The 12,891-nt window shown below is 39.8% G+C and overlaps 1 protein-coding gene across 6 annotated transcripts in view; it reads left to right on the forward strand.

Moving 5' to 3' along the window:
- The window catches only part of DGUOK (deoxyguanosine kinase), a 37,519-nt gene that overhangs the window by 17,732 nt on the left and 6,896 nt on the right, over nucleotides 1-12,891 (forward strand). For 5 of the 6 annotated variants that reach the window (XR_004352888.1, XR_004352889.1, XM_032653106.1 and 2 more), the window contains 2 exons: nucleotides 8,012-8,199; nucleotides 11,671-11,818. Coding sequence is in view for 4 of the 6 variants with exons in the window: in XM_032653106.1 (XP_032508997.1) it covers nucleotides 8,012-8,199; nucleotides 11,671-11,818 (336 nt within the window). In the remaining 2 variants the exon portion in view is untranslated. The remainder of the gene's footprint in view (nucleotides 1-8,011; nucleotides 8,200-11,670; nucleotides 11,819-12,891) is intronic. The other variant, XM_032653107.1, reaches the window with a different exon arrangement.

Genomic DNA, 12,891 nt, shown 5'->3' on the forward strand with positions numbered 1-12,891 from the left:
ATCATTAGAGAAAGGCAAATCAAAACTACAATGAGATATCATCTCACCTGGTCAGAATGGGTATCATCAAAAAATCTACAGGGCTTCCCTGGTGGCGCAGTGGTTGAGAGTCTGCCTGCCGATGCAGGGGACACGGGTTCGTGCCCCGGTCCAGGAAGATCCCACATGCCGCGGAGCGGCTGAGCCCATGAGTCATGGCCCCTGAGCCTGCGCGTCCGGAGCCTGCACATCCGGAGCCTGTGCTCCGCAACGGGAGAGGCCACAACAGTGAGAGGCCCACATACCGCAAAAAAAAAAAAAAAAAAAAAAAATCTACAAACAATAAATTGCTAGAGAGGGTGTAGAGAAAAGGGAACCCTCTTGCACTGTTGGTGGGAATGTAAATTGATACAGCCACTATGGAGAACAGTCTGGAGGTTCCTTAAAAAACTAAAAATAGAACTACCATACGACCCAGCAATCCCACTACTGGGCATATACCCTGAGAAAACCAAAATTCAAAGAGAGTCATGTACCACAATGTTCACTGCAGCTTTATTTACAATAGCCAGGACATGGAAGCAACCTAAGTGTCCATCAACAGATGAATGGATAAAGAAGATGTGGCACATATATACATATACAGTTTTTACTCAGCCATAGAAAGAAATGAAATTGAGTTATTTGTAGTGAGGTGGATGGACCTATAGTCTGTCATACAGAGTGAAGTAAGTCAGAAACAGAAAAACAAATACCATATGCTAACGCATATATATGGAATCTAAAAAAAAAAAAAAGGTCATGAAGAACCTAGGAGCAAGACGGGAATAAAGACGCAGACCTACTAGAGAATGGACTTGAGGATATGGGGAGGGGGAAGAGTAAGCTGGGACAAAGTGAGAGAGTGTCATGGACATATATACACTACCAAATGTAAAATAGATAGCTAGTGGGAAGCAGCCGCATAGCACAGGGAGATCAGCTCTGTGCTTTGTGACCACCTAGAGGGGTGGGATAGGGAGGGTGGGAGGAAGGGAGGGAGACACAAGAGGGAAGAGATATGGGGATATATGTATATGTATAACTTTGTTATAAAGCAGAAACTAACACACCATTGTAAAGCAATTATCCTCCAATAAAGATGTTAAAAAATATATCTTAACTGTCATATATTGTCAATACTCTCACCAGTTTGTCATTTTTTCTTTCCTTTTCTTATGATGTATTTTGCAATATAATACTTTTAAGTTTTTATGTGGTCAAGTCTATTGTTTTCTTCTTAGTTACTGCCTTTGACGTGAAAGTTTAAAAAGACCTCTTACAGCCCAAGATTATAAAAACAGGCACTTGTTTTTCTTTCTCTTGCTTTTAAGGTTTTATTCTTTGTGTGACTTTAAAAGTTACAGGAGTCTGATTTTCCCCAAGTTTTTATCTGAATCCCCAGTAATAGTCTTGTTTAGTTTATTCCTGAGTGGTTATATATTTTGTTGTTATTGTGACTGGGATCTGTTTTCCCTTCGTCTGTTTCAAACTGGTTATTGCTATTTGAAAGAAAAGCAGTTGATTGTTGTATGTCTTGTGTGACTTAATTCTCACATTAGTTTTTTTTTTTTTGCTTTATTTGCTTGAGGTTTTAGAAAATAATAGTTTCCTCTAAATTCTAATCAGTTGTAAGAGTTTTCCAATATCCAAACCTCATTTCTGTTTTCTTTTGTTGGATAGAAGTTCCAGAACAATATTGAATAATAGCAGTGATGGTAGTCACTTTTATGTTTTCTGTGTTTAGTGAAAGTACCTCTAATGTATCATTGTTAAGATCTGTGCTTGTCATTCATTTCAATAGACCATGTGGAGGAGGTACTTCTATTACTAGGATATTAACTGTTTTCATCAGTAACAGATGTTGAGTTTTCATCAAAAGCCTTTTTTAGCATCTAGTGAGTTAACCGTGGGATTTTTCTTTCTTCCTTTTAGTTTTAGTCATAGATTGGATAATGATGTCATCCTCACATTCCTAGAATAAACCCTTTTGGTCATGGTGTACTGTTGCATTAATTTGCTAATATGTTTGGAATTTTGTGTGTATTAATAAATTTCATTGGTATTATATTTATGTGTGCAGTTTTTGACAGGTTTTACCATCAGGGTTATGAAAGTGAATTGGAAGCTTTGTATTATTTTTAGCATAGAAATTATCTATTCCTTGAAGGTATGACAGAAATCAGTTTTAAAATTACATGGATTCAGTGCTGTTTGGGGGGAATAGTTATTAGACAACTGTTTCTTCCTCAGTTATTATTCAGGGCTTTTAATCAGTTCTGATAATTTTGTTTTCTAGAAAATTGCCCTTTTATTGAGATTTTCAAATTTAATAATGTAAAATTATTACGTGTATTCTTTTATACTTTAAATTCTTCTGTATCAAGAGGTTTTGTATCTTTTGTCTGATGTTGCTTTTCTGTGTGAATATTTTGGGAGGAATAGGTTTGATAGATGATTGTCTATTTATTTGTCCTTTTTTAAAAGACCCAATTAATGGATTTTAATTTTTAATTCTATTGGGGCTTGCATTCTAATTCATTAATTTTTGCTTTTAAATTTATTTATTTCTCAGAATTTCTTTGCATTTTTAAAGCTCTTTAGTGTGAATGATTAATTTGTGTATTTTTCCCTTTTTTCTGCCTTAATAATAAAAGCATTTACAACAGGAAATTTTTTTCATGGGATAAGCTTTGGCCCTGTCTTTTAGATTTTGACATATGAGAATTTAACTGAAATTTCTAAAGAGTTTGTAATTGTAGTTTTAATTTATTTTTTGCCTAAGATTTATTTTTAGTGTTTTACATATTCTGGGTAGATTTTGTATGTTTATTATTTTGTTAATTCTGAGTTTATTTTGTTATGATCAATGTGGCTTATACAGTTTCTCACTGAGGAAACTTACTGAGATTTTCTTCATTGACTATGTATGATCAATTTTGATAAGTGTGCCATGGACTTTTAAGAAGAATATGTATTATCTGTAAGGTATATGTAGTTTGATGTGACATATTTTATAAATTCCAAGATGTCATTGATTATAAGACATTATCAATTTAGTGACACTTCTAAGGAATAATTAAAATGTCTATTACGTTTAGTAAGCATTATAAGATGTATCCCAGTTTCAGATATGTGGAAAAAAATAATGATTAAGAGTCTTATCCTCCAAGTTCTTATTTTGAGAGTCTACTGTTTTTATTAAATTCTGAGAGAAGTGTACTAAAATTTTGTTCTTTTATTGTGTTTTGTCTATTTCTCCTTGTATTTTTTTTTTTTTTTTGCGGTGCATGGGCCTCTCTCCGTTGTGGCCTCTCCCGTTGCGGAGCACAGGCTCCTGACGCGCAGGCTCAGCGGCCATGGCTCACGGGCCCAGCCGCTCCGCGGCATGTGGGATCCTCCCGGACCGGGGCACGAACCCGCGTCCCCTGCATCGGCAGGCGGACTCTCAACCACTGCGCCACCAGGGAAGCCCTCTCCTTGTATTTTTTAATTGACTTTATATTTTTGTATTTCATTGCTTTATTATTCCATGTAAAAAGGTTCATGACTTTTTTGTGGAGTCTTTATTGCTTTACTAGTCTTGTAGAATTTAATGCTTTTTAAAAAAATTAATTAAACTAATTTATTTGGCATGTGGGCTCTTATTGGTGGCATGCGGGATCTAGTTTCATGACCAGGGATCGAACCCGGGCCCCCTGCATTGAGAACGTGGAGTCTTAACCACTGGACCACCAGGGAAGTCCCAGTGCTTTTTTTTTCTTAATACAGCTTTGCCACATCTGCATTCGTTTTATTTGCATCTACATGGTGGATTTTGCTGCCCCTCTACTTTCAGCTAATGTATGTCATCTTGTTTTAGGTGTTTCACTTATGAACAGGATTTTTAGCTTTTACCCAGTCTTAGGGTTTGCCTTTCCTGGGAATTTTTCTCTTTTATCATGATTATGTTTAATTTATTCCTGCCACCTTATTTTGTGCTTTCATCTCCTTTTTTTCCTTTTTGCTGTATTTGAATATTTCTTTTATTTATCTCCCCTTCATTCGTATGGAAATTTTACTATTTTTACTCTACTAGTGGAAACGTTTAAATTAAAAATATACATGTTTAAGACTCACAAATATAGAAAACAAACTTGTGGTTACCAAAGGAGAGAGGGAAGCGGGAGGAACAAATTAGGGATGTAGGATTAACAGGTATAAACTACCATGTATAAAATAGATGAGGCAACAAGGGTATACTGTACAGCACAGAGAATTATAGCCATTATCTTGTAATAAACTATAATGGAGTATAAATTGCAAAAATACAGAATCACTATGCTGTACACCTGAAACTAATATAACATTGTAAAACAACTATACTTCAATAAAATATATATATATAAATGTTTAAACCTATTTATCAATGTTAATGGGGTCTCTGTGAAAGAAAAAAATAAATTTTACTACTTTTTTTTACTACTTTCTTCTCCAGACTCCATCCCCCAGGTATAGAAATCTATAGTTTTATAGATCCAGAATGTTTTTACGTAGTGAAATTTCTCTCTCTCTCTCTCTCTTTTTTTTTTTTTTTTTTTTTCTGGCCACGCCACAAGGCTTGTGGGATCTTAGTTTCCCGACCAGGGATTGAACCTGGATACCAGCAGTGAAAGTACCAAGTCCTACCAAGTCCACTGGGCCACCAGGAAATTCCCTGAAATTTCTCTTTTAACTATAGAAATTGGCAGTAAACTTCTTCACCACATTCATAATAATTACTTTATACTTAACTGTTCTACTGGTCATTCACTGACCACTGTCTTCTTATTACTTCTTCCCATTTCTTAATTCTTTATTTTGATTCATTTTCCAATTGGTTGAAATATATTTTAGAGGATTTTTTTTTTCAGAATGTGGTTGGTATAATTTCTGAGTGATTGCTTGTCTTAAAATGTCTTTAGTTTCTGTTGTAGGGAAGTGTTATATGGTTCTGATCTTTTTTTTTTAATAAGTAATTAATGTTTCCCCCCCTCCTTAAGTTTTTGTTTTGTTTTGCTTTCATGAATTGTTGACATCTTGCTAGGTTAGGTCTGGGGGTGTGTGTGTGTGTGTGTGTGTGTGTGTGTGTGTGTGTGTGAAAGCTGTATATGTAAATCTATATTAAATCCTTTCTGGTACTTAGTGAATTTCTCTGGTGGAAAGTCTCACATCTTCAGAGATTTTCTTCAATTTTTTTCTTTGATTTTGGCTTCTTTTTCATCTGATCAGTTCCCCCCGACTATAACCCCTAGTTGTAGCATGGTTTTAAACTTCCTTTCTGTTCTAAAATACCTAGAGATATGTCATGTTTCTACTAGACAGTGATTCTCAGTGATGGTGAAATTTGATGAGAAGGAGACCTTATGAGTAGTGGTCTTCCTCTGCTGATCTCTTTTTTTATTGGGGGTGGCATTTCACCATTCTATATTGGAATTTTATCTCATGAGAAGGAAAATCATTTGCTTTGGTTAGGTAGCTTTGTCTGAGATGTGGGTACTGTGAAGTTGCACATCATTTTAGCCTTTGTTTGAAAAGTTGTTTGATACAAAATTGTATTCACTGCTGTCGGGTAGGACACAAGTGACATTACATCTTGATGTATCTTTCCAGAGAAAAGAAAGAAAAAACAAAAAATACCCTACCACTGTATAACAATGTATATTGGATCTCCTAAACTGTATTTCTTTTTATTTCTTTCATAATTTTCTGCTTTTTTTCTCTTAGTTTAGGGGAAATTTCTTGAGTTGATATTCTGTATGATATTCACTAGTTAGGTTTACTGCAGTTTACAGTGTGCTGGTTGCTATCTTCATTGGGAGTTTTGTTTTGGCAATTGCGTTTTTCTCCTCTAAGAATGTTCTTTTCATATTGCTCCGTTTTGTTTGTTTTCTGACCACGCCACGCTGTATGTGGGATCTTAGTTCCCCGACCAGGGATCAAACCCATGCCCCCTGCAGTGGAAGTGCAGAGTCTTAACCACTGGACTGCCAGGAAAGTCAGTTGTTCCTCTTTTATGATAGCCTGTTCTTATCAACGTGGCAGTCTCGAGTCCCACTGAGATTTTTTTGTTCTCTCCTGTTTGTGGCAATAGCTCTGTCTCCTGAGAGGCTGCTTGTCCTGAACACACGGATGGGTCCACTCCTTTTGAATTGCTGGATATTTTTATATCCAATGATTGTCCCTCTATTGTTTATATGTTTGAAGGGATATTTGCATACGTTCTGTAGCTGAAATAGGTTCTTTAGAAATTGTGTAGGCCTCTGTACAGTTTTTTATTCTGGAACAGGCTCCCTTTGGTAACCCAAAGCCTGCTGGTAGAACCCCCGCCCCAGTCAACCTAGTGCATCTGCCATCGCAGTGCCCTACTCCACTCAGCAGGCTTCCCTGCAGTCTCAGAGCTATGCTGTAACCATGGGCTCCCTCCAGTCTCTGGTGACACCACCAGAGACTCGAGTAGATTCAAATTTGTCCTCCTGCTTCAACCTCCAGCTCTCAGCCAGGGGCCATTTGTGAGGCTGGTTTGTGCTTGTGGGTTGCAGAATTGAAAGCAGGGAAGTTGTTTTGTGATCCACTCTGCTCTACACACATACTCTGCTGAAGGCTTCCAAAGCATAGGACCCCTCTTTGGAATCCAGGGGTGATATTTAGCCAAACTGGACCACTTGTGGTTGTCTAACCTTTCCCCCCACCCCGTGTATTTTTGTCTCTACCTGAAATACTTTCTTCTTAATCCCCATTTCCATCTGTGGAGATTCTATGTATCATTTACTTCCCAGCTTAATGCCACTTTTTTCCAGAAACTTTCTCAGATTCCCTCCACCATACCGTGATCACCCCTTTGTTGTATGTTCTGCTTTATAGTCTAGCTCTCCATGTCTTTGTCACCCCCTTTCCATATGCATTATGAGCTACTTGAGTTTGGGAACCATGTCTTGCTTGCCTTTATATGGAGAAATATTAGAATGAAGAAGTTAGAGGAAGCCAGGTGTGAGTCCCCATTCAACACTTACCATGAAACTTTGGACAAGGAAGTTCCTTAACCTTTCTGAGTGGATGTTCTCCTCAAGAAAATGGGCATAACAGTAGTACCTACCTCATATGCCGTTTTGAAGATGAAATGAGATAACATAGCACAGTGAACATTGAGATAAATCTCAGTTTTGTTTGTGTACCCCTTACAGCACCTAGCTCACGTAGCATCTTATCCACACAGGCCTTCAGTTCATGGTGACTGAACGAACGCAGATCAGAGTGCTTTTCGCAGAACTCGCTTTTGGGTTGAGTCAGTGGCAGAGCCCAGGAAAGAATCCAGGGTTCCTGAGTATCTTAGACACGTTCCCACCTGTACATGCTGAGTAAGTGGGTCTTCACGTGCCTTTCATAAAGTGTCTAGAATCGAGGAGGAGGGATTTGTTTGTTTTTGTTTGTTCATTTGTTTGTTTAACAAACTGTAGCCCTGCTATAAGAGAGAGAGAACTCGGTTTGGTTGGTTGGATTTTCAAATAATCAGTTACTTTCTTGTCTGGGTTGAAGTTTTAGAAAGAAATAGCCACAAATGGAAGCTCAAAAGAGAAGCAACATAGTGTTACGGTGGGAATATCTGATTCCAAGTAGAGTTTCAGATGGTTGTTGATTGTTAAGTCCTCCTCCAACATGCTCCACAAACCCACCAATCGGCGAATGTGCTAATTCTATGGGTGGTTCTTCCTCTGCTGTTCTTTGGTATGCTGAAGGTGGCATGTCATCTCCCTCTGTCAGGTTCTTGTCTAGTAAGGTAGGAAAATCTCTTCCTTGATTATGTAGCTTTGACTAAGCTGAGGGATGTGATTATATGTTTTCAGTGGAAGGAAACTTTTGTAATTGCATCTCTCATTGATTATTACACTTGTGGGCGGGTGGGTAGAAGGGCGGTAAACACTGTGAAGTAAATATGCCTTCTAGGAAATTCTCCTCTTTCATAATTTACCTCTAGGCCTCCACTGCCCCCAGTCTTGGAAACTTGCTGGATATGATGTACCAGGAGCCAGCACGATGGTGCTACACATTCCAGACATTTTCTTTTATGAGCCGCCTGAAGGTACAGTTGGAGCCCTTCCCTGAGAAACTCTTAGAGGCCAAGAAGGCAGTACAGATCTTTGAGAGGTCTGTATACAGCGACAGGTAAGACCCTGAGCCCTCTATCAGTCACAGGCTCTGTTCTTAGCGCTGCATGTTTTCTCCTCTTGCTCAGACTCTGCACTGCTCTTGTCATCGAAAATGATACTTGAAAAAATTGGCTTTTTAAAGACAACACTATACAGATTTGTTCAGACTTATAATTTCACAGTTACCATATATGTCAAGAAAGGAGACTGTGTTTTTCATAATCTGAATGCATTTAATTTCTCACATTGGCACTGAATATGTTTCCTTATTCTTTCCTAGCATAGAAGCAGGCGGGTAGCTACCTAGTATAACCATTACATGCTAAAAGGCACAGAATAGACACTTAAGTAGCAGCATATGTTCTAGCAAACCAAATGAATCAGTGGTTGGTTATCACCTGGGAGAAAAAAGCAGTCGGAATTAAAATGTGTTCCTAAAATGATAGGAGAAATAAATTTATCCTTTTTTAAAATTCTTCAAGAAAGGATTTCTGAGTAGAAATAGCAGATTTGTAAAATTGGCTTCTATCTCGGATTTAACCTTTTTTGACCCTCTGTTGTGTGGCAGGGCTTATTGTTGGCCAGAATCTGTAAGAGACATCCAATCTCTTACAGGTCGGACGAAGAGCTTCATCCTGACCACCTGAGGGAGTGAGATGAGGAGTCACTTTTAATGAAAGCTAGCAGATAGCTTGGGAATTCAGCCCATCTGTTCTAGAGGAGCTAGTCCATCTATGCTCTGGAATTCCTGGTTCTGCCACAAAACCAGTCTGTCACTTGTGGATAAGCCATTTGAAGATGAAGTGAGGGTGCCTTAATCTGGACATCACTGAGGGTTTTTTATCTGAAGGTTATGAATGACCTCTGTCAGTGTGAAATGGTGGCATGATGGTCTATCTTAAGCCCCTTGAGTTATCAAAATGAAAAATGTTGCATTTTTATTGTCCACTCACTTCTGAAACCACTAGATTGGTTACCCATTTAATTCCAAATTAGAAAAACTATCTCTGCTCCTTAGTGCTCCCATAAAGCCTCCTGGAGGGAAAAAAATAAGGATACATTTGTAAATGTATTGTGATTTTTTTTTTTTAGACATTACTTAAAAATCATTCAAGATATGTAAAACAAACCCTATAGACTAGGCATTCCTTCTCTGTGGACCCCAAGAGAGAGCCTACTCTTTATAAAAGCGAAATATGTGAATTATAAATGGTTGGGCTATAGATTTTAGTTCTTTTTCAGCTGTTGGATATACTACTACCTATTTTCCTTTCCCCTCTCCCAAGCCATGCCTCTTGAATTAGGAAGATGAATTACATATTACTACCTGCTTGGAAACATTCACCATCTTTTTTTTTTTTTGGCCTCGCTGTGCAGCATGTGGGATCTTAATTCCCTGACCAGGGATCGAACCCGTGTCCCCTGCAGTGGAAGCTCTGAGTCTTAACCACTGGACCGCCAGGGAAGTCCCTACCATCAGTCTTCTGATTTCCAGCCCTTTAGTGAGATAGACATGTGAGAGACCCCTTAGAAATAGAAATACTTGGTTTAGAAGGTACAAGACCTTGGGACTTCCACTCCTTTAAACATTTATCCATTTATTCATTTGCTCAGCACAGATTTGTTGAATGCCGCCTATGTTTAGGCACTGGACAGCAGCAGTAAGCAGAGCAGACCCAGTCCCTGCCTTCACGGTGACCTTAGTCTAACAGGGAACTTTGAGACTGCACGTGTGCTCATGTGTGTTATATGTGTTCCAAAGGAGGAACATGGCTTATTTGGGAGAGTGGATGACAGGGAGGGAGAAATCTAAATCTTTTCTGTTTGAATTGAAAGAAAATAATAGCATGTGGTTTTAGAGCAGGGAACTTTACGCCTAGGTCCTTAAGCTGGTTCTTCCCTGCAGCCCCTGCATTCGGGCTGCAGGGTTCCCTCCCCTCAGCAGTCAGCACCACGGCCTTCTATGCCCTCTTGCCCCTTCACCACCAGCTCTGGAGAAATAAAGAAGTGCTCATCTTCAAAAAAAGGCGAGGGCCCTTTTATAGGACTTATTAACAGATATTTACTTTCTCTTTATAAGATCTTAATTTCCATGTTACCTGTGAAGAAGCTGAAAACATTTTTCAGGCTAGGCTGTAGCTAAGCCATTCCAGACTGGAAGAGTTGACTTCTGGAGCTCCCAGATTAGTGTCTTCATAGCCTAATGATGAAGTAGTTACAGTGACAGCTAAGGTGTCTTGAGTACTGTGTGCCAGTCACTCTTGTAAGCACCTTGTAAGTATTACGTACAGTCCTCACAACTCTGTGAGTTACGTTCAACTGTTATCTTTGTACAGAGGAAGAAGCAGGCTGAGAGTTTGATGTCTTGCCCCTGGTTACACAGCTAGTGAATTTTGAAGCCAGGCCAGACTCAGGAGTGTGACTCTGCAAGCCATTCTCTTATTGCAGCACTCGCAGCCTTGCGGTGTATACTTCCCTGAGCCATTCATAGATAAGGATTCTGAATTTCATTTTCCCAGAAGTAGCCAGTTGCTGAGCGTTGCCTTAGAAACTGGAGCTCATTGTTCAGGATGTAAATTGTGTTTTGTATCAAGATGCCTGAGGTTTGAAAGCAGAACTGACCCTCCTGACATGATGGTTTCTAGTTAACTCTTATTTCCCATTCGCCAGATCCTCCTTTAGTTATGGAAGTAAGCAAGGGGCAAAACTAGTTTGATTTTTAGATTTAGCTTTCTTGTATCTGGATTAGAAGCTCAGAGGCGGAGGAAGCAAGAGCTTATATGTGCTTGCTTTGGAGGAGAGTCTGCTTTCTTGGTAATACTGCAGTTAGTAGGAAGTGCATTTACTGCTCCATAGGTGACACCATTTCAATACATTTCCTGCTCTACTTCTCAAGTAGGCAAAAGGTTGGCTCAGTAGCCTGGAGACTCAGAAGGCTTGAGTCCTTAAATTAAAAGTGGTGGGTGCTTTATACTAGATTGGCTTTTTGTTTGGGGGTTTACTTGCAGTAGTAATAAGGAAACCTTAAAAGTTTGAGTTTACATGCAAGTTTGAGTTTACATGCACCATTTGCTATGTGTTTTGACTGGTTTCCAGCAGGGAAAATTGTTAGCGACCAATGATATTCTCTTTCAGTGTTCCTTTTCTTCCAGTGGATTAATCCATCCAGAGAACTGTGATTTTGGCCTCTAAAGTCTAAATTCTATTCTCATCTTAGTGTTGAGCAAGGAGGGAGAGACATAGGTGAAGAATTCAGATTTCTTAAAGATGGGTGAGGAACTAGAAAGGTTAAGTGTCACCTATACTTCAGTTAAAAAAGAAAAAGAAAAAAAAGATTGATGAGGTGCTAGAAAGGTTAAGTGGTTTGGACAGACATGGAACAAGTTGGTTATTGATTCTTTTTTTTTTTGCTTCTCTCTTTCTTTGGCCTTTCATTCCATTTCCCATTCTCCTCCCCTCTCCCCATCCTACTTACATTTCCAATCAGGTATATCTTTGCAAAGACTCTTTTTGAAAATGGTTCCCTCAGTGACATCGAATGGCACATCTATCAGGACTGGCATTATTTTCTCCTGCAGGAGTTTGCCAGCCGGCTCAGATTACATGGCTTCATCTACCTCCAGGCTGCTCCCCAGGTAACACAGAATTTAAAGCCTTAGACTTTAGGGCCATATGAAACTTAAGAGCTGATGTTCTCTGAGCCCCTGATTTTCCAGTTGGAGAAAGTCGATTGTGGGTATTACCTGGAGCACGGAGAGCAATGGATGAGTACCCTCCCATCCTAGTGTGAGCACCCACAGGCTTTCTGGGCAGAGTGCTAAAGCCAATGACTGTGCGTAGAAAGTGTCCTTCTTGATGTAGCAACCACATAGAGAAAATTGGGCTTTATGTTTATCACCAGGGTCTGCAGGTTCGACCCTCTGATCAGCTAACCTGTAGCCAGTTGCCTCAGCTTTTCCTTCCCTCTAACTGGGTCATCAGAGTCTGTGATGGTCTTGATGGTTTCCTGAATAGCATGTCAGGAGGAGGAAAAGTGTTTCCTCACCTCATCCTGATACCATCCGAATTTATAGTCTCCTTTTGAACCTTAAGGGTGCCACTGGTAAGGCAAGATGGACTGTGGAAGTTGCATCCCATGACCCTCTGACTTGGACCATGGAGCCAGCCCAGCACACAGTAGGGTGATGTTATGGCAGCAGCACTGGAGTCTCTGGAGACAGCAGTGGTCCTTAGCTCTGCCAACAGGCAGTGACCGTGCGCAGGCCCTGGAAACCTTTCCCCAGAGGGGTCCTTGTCTGTCAAATCCAGTGTCTCAGGCTAGTGATCTCTAAGGGCTCTTCTGGAGTGGGAGTCAAGGCAGGGGTTATTTTTTGAGGGATGTGTTGTTCTCCCCTTTTTAGACAAATATCTGACATACAGTCAAATGCCAGATATACCACATTATCTTAGGAGGGAAAGCTCCCTTCAGGCTAGAGGCCATGCTTTTAGAGACAGGACTGAGTTTTGTGGAAGAGGGAAGGCTGAGAGCAGATTGACTGATCAGAAAATGGGTGGGAGAGCCCCAGTTGCACAGGCTCACAGGAGCCAGAGACGAGAGGACCGGATGGAAGAGCCTGACCAGTTTGAATGCCTTGGGTGTGACAGGGAGCAGGTATTGGGGCTCTTTGTGTCGGGAGCTTCTGAAGATCGTGAGGCAGAAGCTAGATCA

Source organism: Phocoena sinus, chromosome 13, assembly GCF_008692025.1.
Source record: "Phocoena sinus isolate mPhoSin1 chromosome 13, mPhoSin1.pri, whole genome shotgun sequence".
NCBI classification, from domain to species: domain Eukaryota; kingdom Metazoa; phylum Chordata; class Mammalia; order Artiodactyla; family Phocoenidae; genus Phocoena; species Phocoena sinus.